Below are 15,131 nucleotides of genomic sequence, written 5' to 3'. Positions count from 1 at the left end.
AATAAAAAAAAAAAAAAAAGAGACGTGGGTTCAGTCCCTGGGTTGGGAAGAGTCCCTGGAGTAGGAAATGGCAATCTGCTCCAGTATCCTAGCCTGGAAAACTCCAGGGACAGAGGAGCCTGTAGGACTAGAGTCCATGGGGCCGCAGAATTGGACAAGACTGAGTGACTGAGCACACACATTAAAAGTTCCGCCTTTTACTTCAGCTGGGCCCTAAACAAAACTCCAAAAGCCCTCTCCAAGTTTTTGATTGGTTCTTTCCCATTGTCGCTAATGACTACTCAAAACTTTCACTATTGACAAGTTTCCCTACTCCTCATGGTATTCACCCCTCTTCCTTCCCTCTCATGAATTTGACTATTTTTGGAAAATGGGTCATCTCAAGTGTATTCCATTTCTTTCTCTTCCCTCAAAGTGAAAGCTGCTCAGTGGTGTCCAACTCTTTGCGACCCCATGGACTATATACAGTCCATGGAATTCTCTAGGCCAGAATACTGGGGTGGGTAGCCATTCCTTTCTCCAGATCTTCCCAACCCAGGGATTGAACCCAGGTCTCCTGCATTGCAGGCAGATTCTTTACCAGCTGAGCCACCAGAGAAGCCCTCTCTTCCCTCAGCCAGACACTAAATCTGTACTCTTTCCTTTTCTCCCAATTGGGAGGAAGAAAGCTGCCATAGTAAATCCTTCCATTAGTGCTAAAATTCATCTTTGTTTATCCAATAATTCAATTTTCAGACCAGTAAAATTAATAATAATCAAAAAAGGGTTGTCATTTTTCTTTAAGTAAAGACATATAGTCACAGACCAAAATTACTATTATTTCATGAAAGGACTTTTTTAAAAGGGGGCATTATTTCAGAATAAGGTTAAAGTCTTGAATCAATTTAGCTTTTTTACAAAGACATTATATTGTCCTTGTTTTACCATTGGAATGTAGAAGTTACCTTTTCACCATGAATTTACAGCATTTGAGAATTGATGTACTCTTCAGACACTATTTAAGCCCCTGAAAACTGGCTCTTCTCTATTTCAGAAGCTGCTCTTACAGAACTCATTACCGACTTTCTAATTATCCAATCTAAAGGACACCCTTCAACCCTTCTTTGACATCTCTGCAGCACTCTTCCAGGTCACTTCCCCGTACCAATTATCACTATATACTGGGTCTCCCAGGTGGTGCTAGTGGTCAAGAACCCACCTGCCAATGCAGAAGGTATGAGACTTGGGTTTGATCCTGGGATTGGGGATTCCCTGGAGGAGGGCATAGCAACCCACCCCAGTATTCTTGCTTGGAGAACCCCATGGACAGAGGAGCCTGGCAGGCTATGGGCCATAGGGTTGCAAAGAGTTGGACACGACTGAAGTGACCGAGCATGCACACTCTGGGTTTTCCACGCTTCTGGCTCTTTCTCAGTCTCCTTTGACTCTTTCCCACTCACTAAACAAGGCTGGACTTCATGATTCCACTCTGGATTTCTTATTTTCTCCTTAAATCTTAACTCATTTCTGTGTCTAAGCACTGGTGAATTCCTAAATCAAATTCTAATCCAGATCTTCCCTATGCACCATATCCACATCTCCAATTATCTTTAGACATCTCTCACAGATAGACCGAACATTACATGCTCAAAAACTTTGGTAATTAACCTCTTCATTCTACACCAGGTGACCTTCCTCCTCCCCCACCCTCATGATTGAGTACCAACCACCCAAACCCACCTTGCACCTTTAGTCTTCTTCAGCCTTTCTCAATCAACTAGCAATCAAGTTTTACTCTACATTCTAAAGTTCATATCCTTCTTTTCGTCCGGTCTTCAAGACACCACAATGTCTCAATAGTACTACTCTTAGGAGACTCTTGAAATTAACATGGAAACAACAGGCCCTTAAACCCTTACTTTGTGCAATTTTCTGAGGTTAAGATCCCCAGATGTAAGAAAGGTCAAGAACCAGTCTTTTCACTCCTATTCATTTCCACATCACCTCGAGTTAAAATGAAGGCACCACAAGATGTGTTGTGTGTATATTTGAAAAGGTACACAAGAATCTGGGGTATCCATAATATTTCTTAAGTGGAGTACCAGTTACTTAGGGGTTTACTTGTGAAAACTCACTGAGCTATATTCTTAAAATGTGTCCTTACTCAACATATCATAAATAGAAGGAAAACATTACCACGGGATTTTAGGCAGAAATCAAGTCCTGTCTCTTAAGCATGATGCTTGTTTATGGGCAGTCTTGCCTCTTGTCACATTTCTATCACGAGTTCACTCTGTAGCTACCAGATCCTCTCACAACTCTGTCTTCAGACAGTATTCACCTTTTCTAGTACTCGACTTTGTCTCATCTTAGGTGTCATTTCCTCCTGAAAGACTCAACTTTTTCCTTCCCGGTCTTCTATGAACTTCATATCCCTCTCTAAACTCCCCTGCCTATTTCTATCTTTTTCTTGGAAAAAAGCAGTGTATACTGCAGTGGACTTGCTTAAAAACAAAAACAAAAACCTTTCTGGCTATGCTTTTTTGTAGCCAATGAACTGAACACATAAGAACCATTTCATTGTTACTGGAATTTGGAGCTAAGATTCAAGATTCATATTCATGTTAAAAATTATGTACTTTTAGTGGGAATATTTCATACCACCATGGCCCCAAATTACAGTGAAGTTGACAGCCAGAACTTCTGCTCAGCTAGATAACCATACATGAAATAATGCAACTTCAGCAAAAATCAGAGAAAATGTTTAGTGTGCATGCAGCAAAAATACACTTTGCATTAGGTTTTCAAAACAGAGAACAGGTCGAAGAACCTCATTATTAGTTGTGAACCTGGGCTGGGGAATTACTGGTGCAGAAAAAGTAAAATGGGACGATTTAGGGTAGGAGGATAATTTTACTGAAAAATGCATTATCAATTATGTTTTCTAACTTCTTACTTGTACAGTTAACTATAGTCAACGGTTCAGTTAACTGTACGGTAACTATGAGTACTTGAAAAAGGAAGTGCACAAAGAGGTATATTTTTACACACACCGTAACATCCACACTTACATGTGCACACACACACACACACATTCAGAGGTGGGAAGAGGAAAATTTAGAGGTGATATCAAGAATGTCTAGGTTATAGGAGAAAATGAGGTCTTTTGCTTAAAACTATTAAGAAATCTAGAATATGAGTGTGCTAGTGATTTGGAATTAGGAATGAAAGACTTAACCTCAAATGAACTATCCCAGAAAAGGTAACTAGTCAGAAGTAGAACAAATGAAAGCAATTTAAATTCTTGATTCTAATTTTTAAATGCAGTAATGCATTTGACAGGATAGATTTTACAATGGAGTAATAAACTCTTACACAAAGCAAAAAACAAAACAGATTTAATGACTAGAACAGATGAATTAATAGGTTTATAATAACCATTAACTAAGGGAAGCCCTAGAACCAGAAATAAAGATTGCATGCAAAGTCTAGTTACCATAAAAACCAAAGCAATACCAAAATATCTGTTTCCTAGCATAGACTCCAGGTCTTTTTATTTCCAACTCTCGTAATCAAAATATTTACACTTTCACATGCTACTGGTAGTAGAGGAATAAGATTTAATCTAAGACTACAAATATCTTTCACAGAATGGAGGGCATAAAAAGAACAGTGTCTTTTCCTCCACCTTTTTGGGCCCATCTTAGGGGGAAAAAAAAAGGCACTCCCAAAGGTTCCTTGGTAACACCTTTGCTAGGTTTGTTACATAATCTTTACATATAAAATTAATGGTCCACTCATTTCACAGATCTGGGAACCACATGGCATTGGAATTGCCTTTAACCCACATGCCAAACTGGCTTTAACAAGGACAACAGCTTTGGACGTCAGTTCTTTAAAAAAAAATGGGGGCTTTGTTTCCTTGAAAACATAATCATATGCTTAACCATTGAACTTTGGCATACACAGCCAAACATATTGTGGAACTGAAAGAACCACCATATATTTCAGTGCCAGAGGACTAAGTTTTCTAACATCAGCTGCTTCCAACTCCCCTAGGCATTATGCAACTTTGTTCTTCTCACTTTTATTAATTATAATTAAGTGCTCTGAACTTGGCCTTAACCTCTCCACTGAGAGATCTGGGGGGGAAAAAAAGGCAGCTTAAATTACTGAGTCTTTCTCTGATCAAAATGAAGAGTAATGAAGTCTTCAACTACTTGTGGGCAGCTACCCATTATTCACAGAATCTTTAGAAACCATTTGCCTGAGGCCAAAGAGCATCTGCTTTGATCACTAAGTGGGACTCACATTGAGCCATACTGAAACTGCACTTGGGTACCTGATCTAAAGTCAAACTGAACTTAAGTATTTCTCCACATTTACTGCATCCATGTAGCGTGCAATTTTTGATGCTGAATAAGAGAAATGCGGCAATTGAAGGCTTCACCACAAGCATCACATTCATGGGTTTCTTGAATTTTCACCTCTGCATGGATCTTCTGATGGTTGACAAGGCTGCGCTGCTGACTAAAACTTTTGTCACACTTCTCACACTTATAAGGTTTTTCTCCTGTATGTATTCTCTGATGCTGAATCAGGCCAGAGTTCCGGCTAAAGGCCTTCCCACATTCATCACATTTATGGGGTTTATTACCTGTGTGAACGCCCTGATGTCGAATAAGATTACAAAGTTGACTAAAACTTTTGCCACACTGTCTGCACAGATAGGGTCTCTCACCAGTGTGGATTCTCTGGTGTTCAATAAGAAATGAGCTCCGACTGAAGCTTTTCCCACATACAGTACATAGGTAGGGCTTTTCACCAGTGTGGATTCTTTGATGTTGCACAAGATGAGCACTGACACTGAAAGTTTTCCCACATTCATCACATTTGTAAGATTTTTCCTTAGGGTAGACTTCCTGTTGTATAACAAGACCACCATTTGGGTCAAAACTTTCCTTGGTTTCACTGTATGAATAAGTCTTCTCCCTGGTGTGGATTCTCTGGTGCTGAATAAGACCTGAGCTTCTACTAAAGGCTTTTCCACATTCCTCACATTTATGGGGTTTGTCCCCTGTGTGAATTCTCTGATGACGAGTAAGGTTGCAAAGTTGACTGAAGCTTTTCCCGCACTCTTTGCACTGATAAGGTCTTTCACCTGTATGGATCCTCTGATGTTCGATAAGGAATGAGCTCCGACTGAAGCTTTTTCCGCATTCAATACAAAGAAAAGGTTTTTCACCAGTGTGGATTTTTTGGTGTTGTATAAGATATGTACTTAATCTAAAGGCTTTCCCACATTCACCACATTTATGGGGTCTTTCCCCAGTGTGAATTCTCTGATGTTCAACAAGTAACGAATTTCTACTAAAGCTTTTCTTACATTTGGTACAGTGATAGGGTTTCTCACCAGTGTGTGTTCTCTGATGTTCAATCAGGTGTGACTTCCAACTGAAGGCTTTCCCACAGTCACTACATTTATGGGGTTTCTCACCTGTGTGAATCCTTTGATGTTTAACAAGGCTTCTTCGCTGGCTGAAGCTCTGTTTACAGTGATTACACTGATAAGGTCTCTCTCCAGTGTGGATTCTCTGATGTCTAATAAGGGTTGAGCTCACACTAAAGGTTTTTCCACAGTAATTACACTCATAGGGCCTTTCCCCGGTATGAATTCTCTGATGTTCAATAACAAATGAACTGCGACTAAAACTTTTTCCACATTCATTACATTGGAAAGGTTTCTCTCCAGTATGGACCCTTTGATGTTGAATGAAATGAGCTTTGCGGGCAAAACCCTTTCCACATTCTTCACATTTATGACATTTCTCTTCTGAATTTGGTCTCTTACGGATAATGTTAGTGTTTCCTCTGAACATTCTTTGTTCCTGGGTCAAAGATTCCCTTGGTATTTCCCATAAGAAGATTCCTCTTTGTTTATCTAACCTACCAACAAGTTCAAAGGTTTCTCTATGCATGGGATCCTGATCAATTTCACTTTTGATTCTTGTAACTATTATACCCTGTGGTTCCATTTCTTCCTCAATTTCCTCAATTTCTTGTTTCACAGTTGGCTCCTCATCCTTATCTCTGTTCAAAACATCTGGAATAAATGGAAAAAAGAAATGTCAGCCTAGTTCTTTGCCAGAAAGAAGAAACTGTCATAAGATAATTAATCTACTATGTACATAAAATGTAGTTCACTATATCATAGCACGTTTGTGACTACATTAGTTCAAATACATAAAGTATTTAAAACTACCTGGCAAACAGTACAAGCTATATAAATATTATTTACTATTAGTTTTCTGATAAAATGAAATGCTTTTCTTAAAGAAAGGGTAATAAAGAAATTAAGTAATGGTAGGATAAACTAGCTATCAGGAAAGAAAGGACAATGTGGAAAGAAAACAATAGGTTCAGAAAAACTTAGGATGAAGTAGCATTATTGTAATGTGAATAAGCCAAATAACTGAACAGAAAAGAACACATAAAATGATGCTGAAGGAAAACAGACAAAAACCAGAGGAAACAACAATTCATTCATTAATAAGAATTTATTGAGAATAAAAGCATTCCAGGCATTGTATTAATATAATGAATTAGAATTTAGAGATAAGGCAAGAAGCCTCTTACCAAGTGGAATAGTTGATAAGTACAAACAGGGAAAGAGTAGAATATGACAAAGAAGATATCAAGTAAAATAGTTCTTATATGGAGATAAATGGCTTTAAAAAACTGAGTTGAAGTGACATGGACTCTATTATATAGAAAAACAGGGGAAAAAAAAAGAACATGTTTAGAGCTAATGGAAGAAACTAGGAAAAAGAATAGTCTGTGGTAGTTCATGACTTCACCTACCACAGATACCACATTCTTCAGGTATAGATGAGTCTCATTCCTCTAAAGATATAAGACCCACGTTGGAACTATCTATTTCCAACTGGGAGTCTACATGACATCTGAGAAATGATAAACTTACATGCATTGGAAGAAAGATAACATAATGGTCTATAATAAAACAGAGCAGCATATGCCTCTTAGGTATGCCTCCGACTTCTTTCCTGATTTTCTATCTCTTGCTGCCTGGTGGATACTCCATGAGAAGATTCAGTCACCACTAAATTCTTATTTGACCCTAACAATTTTTCCTTTTTTATACTTCCTTTTTTCTTTCAGTTTTATAATATTCTAACTGTGGAGTCATCTTTGAATTTTCTTTTCACTTACTTCAAACTAGTCATTATTTTATTCAAAAAAACCCCTCTTCTGTTATTTCCCTAAGAAATTTTATTTTTACTTAAGGCTACTTACAGTGCTGTCTCTCAAATTCATTTTCAGTAGACAGTGTTTTCTTTCACTCAAAGAAAAAGGATGAGAACTGCCTCACCAATTTGCCTCCTACCTAAAATTACCTGCACTGCTACATGAAGATATATCCCATTCTTATCCAAGGCTAAGTCATCTACTCTCTTGATCCCACTTGCCTCTGGGCACTTGTTCAATTACCATTTCTTCCTCTTTCTTCAATCTGTATTCTCCACAGAATTCTACATACACCTTCTTACCAACATACAAAATATATCCAACTTTATCTTGAACCTGAAATCCTTTTCTAGATGAAATCCAAGCTTTGAAAAAAAAATCTTAACACTGTACCTCTCCATTTTCTAACTAAGTTTTCCACACTCAATCTCTTCCCATTCAACCTACTCAATAATCTATTATAAAATCTGGTTTCTGTTTCTAGTATCTAGAGAAACTTCTCATTAAATCACCAATGACTTTCAAGTAACAAATGCAATGGACATTTTTTAGTCCTTATTTTACTTGCAGCATGTGATATTGTTGACCACTCCCATTTCTTTGCACTATTTTTGGTTTTTATGCTCTTGTATTCTAGTTCTCTTCCTACTTCTTATTTGGCCTTTTCTAATACATTTCCCGCATGCATTTCTCTTCTCCTCAATTGTTTAAGGATATTATTATCCATGTTTATATCCTCATCTTGCTCTATATACACACTCTCTGAATATTGCCACTAAGCTGTCTCAAAAAGGTCTCACAAATAACATGACCATCATCATTTGCTGTCATGTCTATCTCCACCTTTAATCATGTTCCTTTAGGGAGCATTAACTGTCCATCACCCTACAGTCCCACAGCAGGAAATCATTCTAGATTTCTCCCTTTTTCTTACTATTAATCAATCACCAAAATCAATGATTCTACTCTTTAGCATTTGCCCTCTCTGTTTTCCATAGATTATTGCAAAAGCCATCTAATAATCTTTGGCTCTGGTCTTTAGGTTGCATCTATTTCATTGAATCCAGAGAGATTTTCATGAAATGGAATTCTAATCATGTCACCACCTACAGATCCTATTATCTCTAAAATCAAACCAAATCTCTCTATACTATGATACTCAGTACTTCTTGAGGTCTCTAAGCTTCAACTCACTCTCCTTCCCATGCTCTCACACTTTAAGTGGGTAAATTGCTTATGCTTTAGTCATTTATGATAGTTCTTTGCATATTTCATTTATGAAATATCCACTGACATTGTTTACTTGGGAATCTCTTGGTTTCTTTTTAAAATTCAATGCAATGCAATAGTTCCTCTATAAAGCCTTCGCTTAATCCACTAGATGATTTAAGTGTTCTGTTTTTGATGACCATCCCTTGTCCATAACTGCATTATAGCTATTATTACACTGTACTTCAGTTTGTATTTTCCATTGGATTACAAGTTCTTTCTGAGACTTTGTGTTAAAGTCTCTTCATAATATTTACTCAGTGGATACTGTTCCAGGGTTTTACTCAAATGAGTAATACAATTACACTATTTGCAGATGATATGACTGCCTCCCCTTCATAGATCACACCTATGTTGTGGCAAAGGGGCTTGCATAACTCAATGCAGCTATGAGCTATGCCATGCAGGGCCACCCAAGACAGACAAGTCACAGTGGAGAATTCTGAGAAAATGGGTGGCAGAGGACGAAATGCTTAGATGACATCACCAACTCAATGGACATGAATCTGAGCAAATTCTAGGAGACAGTGAAGGACAGGGAAGCCTGGCATGCTGCAGTCCATGGGGTTGCAGAATCAGACACAATTTAGCAACTGAACAATGACCCCCTACCCAAAATTCCTAAAAGAATTAAATGAAATATAATAGCTATGAAAGGACTAACATATAAAACAAATACTGGTTCTTACTACCAAGAATAACTAGTTAATAAATATTATAAGAAAAGAAATGTGCTCTTCATGATATTAAAAACCATAAAGCCTAGGAATATATCTAACAAGAAATGCAAGATCCATAAAAGAATCCATACAATTTTTCTGAAGGACGTAAGACAGTTAACTAGAATCAACCAATTGCCAAAGACAGTCAACATTATAAGGCTCTTACTTCTTCCCAAACCAACTAACAACTTAACAATCCAAACCAAAATCCCATGAACCAATTAAAAAACCCCAATGAATCTAAATTTCAACTGGAAGAATGCAGAAAACTAGTTAAGTACAACTGACCCTTGAACAACATGAAGGTTAGGGGCACTGATCCTCCACTCTGTTGAAGATGTACATATAACTTTATAGTTGGCCCTCCATATCCATGGTTTTGCACCTACGGATTCAGTCGATTGCAGATTGTGTAGTACTCTAGTATGTATTTAGTGAAAAAAATTCATGAACAAGTGGACTTACATTTCAAACCAATATCGTTCAAGGGTCAACTGTATAACTTGAAAGAGAATGTAAGAGTGACTTTATCTTACCAGACACGAAATATAATATATTGCTAAAGTAAATAAAACACAGAGGCACTAGCATGAAAACAAACAGGTCAAATGGAGAGACATGTAAAACGAGTGAGTCTAGGCTTCCAAACAGAGCAGCCTGGAAAGGACTAGCCATTAGGCCTGGGCTTGGGAGCCATAACCACCTTCTGAGGTACCTGCCATGCTTGTACTGCAGGTTCCCATCCTCTGGTCATAGCTAATTTTTCTAGAGTAAACAGGTGCCTCAAAGTGCAGTTCTCTCAGTTTTCTAGGAAAAAAAAAAACAAAACAAAACAATGAGAGAATGGGGAAGGACTTGCATTTTTAGGCCAAGCACAATGCTTTATAATTATTTACTGAATGAATGAGCAGTTGAATAAATACTTGGAAAGAGACTAAGGTCCAATCTGGCTCTAGCAGTCTGGAGAGAAATTATCAAAACTGAAGAAGTCTAATTCAATTGAAAGAACTGAAAGGTCAAGAACTGAGAGATCAAGCTGTCATCAACGTAGTTATTGCAGTTTTTAAAGAAAAATCAGCATGGAAAGGATAGGTATGACTAAAGAGGCAAAATTACAAAGCTAGACAAGTTGTGTTAAGTACAGTAACAGAATGAAATACCAGAAAACACTACACTCGAATAGTTGAGTAATCATAGTCTCTCATCAAGGGAGCACAAATCAAAGGAGTGGATACAGAATTTATACAGGAAGATGAAAAGATTGTGGAGGAAGAAATAATAACTCATGGAAAGCTGTATTTCAGCTACAATAAAGAAGAGAGCCTGAAAGCAGGAGATCACAGATGGGCTCACTGCCATTTTACAGCACTAGGCACAGGCAAGGCTGGGCATTCGCCTGATATTATCAACCAGGACACCATATGGGTGGAAAAAGCTGTCAGTGACTCAGAGATATCATAGCATAATGGAAAAAAATAACCTAGCATCTGATATGGCTGGAGACTAAAGTCGTATGCTGAAAACAACAGATGAGGCTAGAAAGCTACACGGGAGCTACATAAGGTGGTTCTAGTATACAGGAAAAGAAATTAAGATTTTTTTTTTTTATCCTTTAAAAGGTGTCAGAAATCACCAGAAGTTGTAAGCAGTTAACTAACACAAAATTACTTTGGTAGCAATAGAGAGAATATATTAGAAGAAAGGGAGACTGGAGGCCAGGGGCTCGATTACAAGCTAGTGCAATCAGCTTGTCAAAAGATACTGAGTCTTAAATATACTCACTCAGTTACCCATTATTTAAGAAGCATATAATATATGCCTGGCTCTACGCTAAGTCCTGGAGAAATCAAATGAAAGAATACAGTTACTCTCCTCTTGAAGATCAGTCCGCTTAGAGAAATAACATAATGATTATGGTACACTATAATAAATTCAACAATGGAAGTGTATAAAAGACAGCACAGAGAATGGAGTACTGAATTCTGAAGAGGAGGCCCTTATATCTTAGTAGATAATTTGAGATCTGCCAGATGTGAGTTACTTATGTGATCTTCAAAGGAGATGACTAAGAAGTTGGAGTTCAACAGAGAAGATAATGACAATGATGATGAAGGTAACAATTGACATTTATACATTCTACTTAATACATGCTTGTCAGTGTCCTAAATGCTTTACATGTATTAACTGAGTTAATGCTCACAATAATGCTAAGAGGTAAGTACTATTATTATTTCCATTTTTATATAAAAAAAGAAAATAGGCACAGAAAGGTTAAGTAATTCACCCATGGTCACAAGTCTTGTAAGTAGTAGAATTGGGATTATTTTTAGGCAGTTAGGCTCCATATTTTCTCTCTACTTAAGTAGAGATAAAGATTTGAGACTTATCATCACATTCTTGATGACCTGAGTGTAAATAAGATCTGCTAAGGTAGGTTTATAGACTGAGAAAAGTCTGAGAATGCAAAGAAATAGAAGGAAGCAATAAAGAGTTTCAAATATCTATAAAGAAATTAAATTAAATATAGTCCCAAAAGAATCTACTGTATTTGACAACTGGGCCATTATTGACAAATGTTAAACAACTGAAGTAGCAAAGGTACAGAAAGAGGCTTAGAGATAATGGAAGTAAAGTAGTAGAGGATATACATTAACCACTCTCAAAAAAATCTGGCTGTGAAGCAAACAAGTAGTAGGTTACAGGAGCAGCAAGAAGGACTCTGGCTCAAAGGAGAGCTCAGGCACCATGAACATACCCATCATCAGAATAAAGGTACCAGGGTAGAAAGAATACAGACTAAAATTACACGGGGGTGGGGTGGGGGTGGGGAGACTGATAAGTTCTTGAAGAATGTGCAACCTTACATGTGCAATGAGGGGTAGAAAACTTGAGAGTTCATGTGTGGTAGTCTCTATCTTCTCCGTGAAACAGAAAGTGAGGTCCACCACTGAGTGATGAACCCAAGGAAAACTCAAAGTTTCTGAAATAGTCACTAAAAGAAACAGGGGTAGGAGCAAATCAATGATAAAAAATTTGCTGAGCTATATAAACCCAGTGGTTTTTATATTCAGAAGAAGGAAACCACCTGTATATATGCAGGGCATCAATTCTTTCAGTTACAGAACTTCTCTTGCTGTGTTCAGCAAATCAGGTAAGAGAAAAAGGCAGACTTTATAACCAGTACAGGACTTCAAGATGTAGAATGGGTAGAACATGATGACAAAGTGGCAAGAGAGCATGCTGGTGATCATTTTATGTATAGGTCTATGAGTTAGCGGAGAAGGCAATGGCAACCCACTCCAGTATTCTTGCCTGGAAAATCCCATGGATGGAGGAGCCTGGTAGGCTGCAGTCCATGGGGTCGCTAGGAGTCGGACACGACTGAGCAACTTCACTTTCACTTTTCACTTTCATGCATCGGAGAGGGAAATGGCAACCCACTCCAGTACTCTTGCATGGAGAATCCCAGGGAGAGGGGAGCCTGGTGGACTGCCGTCTATGGGGTCGCACAGAGTCGGACAGGACTGAAGCGACTTAGCAGCAGCAGCGGCTATGGGTTAGATGAGAAGGTGAAGCATGAGGGAACTAAGAGCCTGGGGGGGAAGAAAGGAAGTCAAGGAACAGGAAAGATTAAGAATAAATAGGTTCAGTAGGAAAGGAGGAGAAGAGATAGACAGGTAGGAAGTTACAGTAAGCTCCACATGGAGCTTAGCAGACATAGCAGGGATCGTGTCTGTTTTGTTGACTTGTTTAGTTATAGTCAATAAACATCTACTGCCTGAGAAAGAATAAGGTATTAGTCAAAATACAAGATACCGGGGTTTAAAATTTGCCTGTTATAACAAAATTGAGGGTGTGATCATTGATGTGAGGTGCTTAATAAGAATGGAAAAGCAGGGTCCTTGAAGATACAATGAGGCAGAAGTAATGACTGTATGATGGATGGTGTGGGTTAACAAAGAGAAGATTCTGAAATGTGACAAAATCTATGTGTGAGACACCAAAAAAAAAAAAAATTGACAGATGATAGTGAAAAGAAATTAAGAGGGTAGAGCAAGACAGCTGAGACCTCAAAAGAGAAATTACATTTGAAAATGGAAAACTAATGCTTTGGGAACAGTACTGAAAAGTTAGGAGAACAATTATTTTTCCCTTTCAGCCCTGAGACAAAGGAAGGGGAAGGAAGAGGATGTGGGAGAATAAGCCGCCTCTGCCAGAGAAGTAGTGTCCTTGGGAAATTGCCAGGTTTCAGTTAAGACCAGGAGGGGTAGGGAACACCATGTGAAGAGAAACAGGGGCTCCAGAAGGCAGAGTGAAAAGGGTGGGAGGAAAGCAGTGGGAGGATGAGCTAGGAGGGAAAGTACAGAGCAATATGGGAATGAGAGTAAGAGGATGGAAGCCAGAAAAGCTTGTATTTTGGTCACTGCAAGGACGGTAGGGATGAGAGCCATGGAAACAATTCATGGCTGAAAGGTCTGAATTGGAGCCTTGGAACAAAGCAATTTGGTATGGTACTAGCTCATGTGTTCTGCTTTCTTACAGTTTCTTAGCTATTTTGATCCAAGAAATAGCAGATTCTTACCCAGTGAGACCAGGTTTCCATAATTCTCCATCATGACATCTTTATACAGGCTTCTCTGAGCTGGATCCAGATAATCCCACTCCTCCTGGGTAAAAAACACAGCCACATCCTCAAATGTCAGCAAGCCCTGAAATAGTATGATTTCTGTAGTCAGTTCTTGTTGTCTCAAGGACAATTCTACCACTGAAAGTAGCAGACACAACCACTTATCAGGGCCGGGTAGGCTAGCAGGAACATAATAACCAAGAGTTACAAATGGGGCTCAATTCCGGGAACTGACAGAATTCGGACACCTCAAATTAGAGGAAAACACAGCTGGATCTCTGTCCTCTGTAGTGAGGAGCCTAAGGATAAGGTTTACCCAGTATGCCCTAATAATTTAATTTTAGTAAGCTGCACTAAGGCCTTCCCAAGTTTCCTGCACCTCCTCGCCCCGTTCCAACTCAATTATGACTCTTTTCAACTCAATTTTATGTTAATTCTTCTAAGCGTCTACTTTGGGTCCAGGCATGGGGCAGGTGTAGAAGACACAAGGGAGGATGAAAAAAGCTAACTTCACCTGGAAGAACTCATAAATGAAAACGCTAGTTTGGAGCATTACTAATTTTCTTTAGATTTATCAAGTCGCTCTTGACAAAAGCAGCCACTGGGCAGTGATGGCGAAGGGCTCCCCAGTACATTAGGGGGTACTTCATTGCACCGCGCTGGCCCTAAAGACCCGAGAAGGGGGGTGGGGGCGGTGGCGCGGCCTAGCGAGCTAGGTAAAGGCGAGAGAACGGGGATACTCGGAGGGGCGACTTACTTTTGGCTCTGGCGGGGGACTCGGCGAGGCCATCTCTCAGACAGAAAATCAGGGCAGGAATCCCGGGTGGCCGCACGAAAAGGAGGCTCTGGCAAGGCCTACCCGGCCGCTGAATATTAGGCCTGAAGAAAGCCAGGCCTCTAGGCTGGATCTGGTCAGGTCCTGCCCCGAGCGGTCACGACCTCAGCAGCCTGTCAGACGCGCTACTTGGCCGCCCCCACCCCGCACCCCCTCCCCTGCCTGGCTGTGCAGCCTTCCAGGCCTCGCTAGAGCCTCCTCTCGGTCGCCAGTTCCTGCTGCTTTCAGCCAAAGAGCGCTGTGACCGCCCGCCCCCGGACCAGAAGGCGTCACCGGGAACCTTCCCGGGACGCCCCTCAACTACAACTCCCGTCATGCTCTGAGAGAGCGCTGGGGTCCAGCCTGCCAAGGCCATGGCTACCGAACTACGCTTCCCGGAGTGCAAAAGGCGAGGGAGCCTGGCTTAGTCGCAACCGGAAAAGGACACATGCCA

General features: G+C 39.6%; 1 protein-coding gene across 4 annotated transcripts; it reads right to left on the bottom strand.

Annotated features, from left to right (window-relative positions):
- Nucleotides 1–3,355: 3,355 nt before the first annotated feature.
- ZNF189 (zinc finger protein 189) lies at nucleotides 3,356–14,990 on the bottom strand. 4 transcript variants are annotated; one of them, XM_043453679.1, is made up of 3 exons: nucleotides 14,621–14,990; nucleotides 13,819–13,945; nucleotides 3,356–6,082 (listed from the first exon to the last, which is right to left on the bottom strand). In XM_043453679.1, the coding sequence occupies exons 1-3, from the start codon at nucleotides 14,651–14,653 to the stop codon at nucleotides 4,362–4,364; spliced, it is 1,881 nt and encodes a 626-aa protein (XP_043309614.1). In that variant the 5' UTR covers nucleotides 14,654–14,990; the 3' UTR covers nucleotides 3,356–4,361. The 4 variants fall into 4 exon arrangements, with proteins under 4 accessions (XP_043309614.1, XP_043309615.1, XP_043309618.1 ...); XM_043453680.1 differs by having other exon boundaries at nucleotides 13,819–13,903; nucleotides 14,621–14,987; XM_043453683.1 differs by lacking the exons at nucleotides 13,819–13,945; nucleotides 14,621–14,990 and adding an exon at nucleotides 9,952–10,037.
- Nucleotides 14,991–15,131: the final 141 nt, after the last annotated feature.

This window comes from Cervus canadensis, chromosome 30, assembly GCF_019320065.1.
Source record: "Cervus canadensis isolate Bull #8, Minnesota chromosome 30, ASM1932006v1, whole genome shotgun sequence".
Lineage (NCBI taxonomy): Eukaryota > Metazoa > Chordata > Mammalia > Artiodactyla > Cervidae > Cervus > Cervus canadensis.
Note: the sequence above shows the minus strand (reverse complement) of the source record. Positions and strands in the feature narration are given on the sequence as shown.

Coding starts and splice junctions, on each gene's coding strand:
- ZNF189 (XM_043453679.1), bottom strand. CDS start 14,653: ATGGCCTCGCCGAGTCCCCCGCCAGAGCCAAAA. Junction 13,946..14,620: donor GTCCCCCGCCAGAGCCAAAA/GTAAGTCGCCCC, acceptor ATACTATTTCAG/GGCTTGCTGACATTTGAGGA. Junction 6,083..13,818: donor TGGAAACCTGGTCTCACTGG/GTAAGAATCTGC, acceptor CATTTATTCCAG/ATGTTTTGAACAGAGATAAG.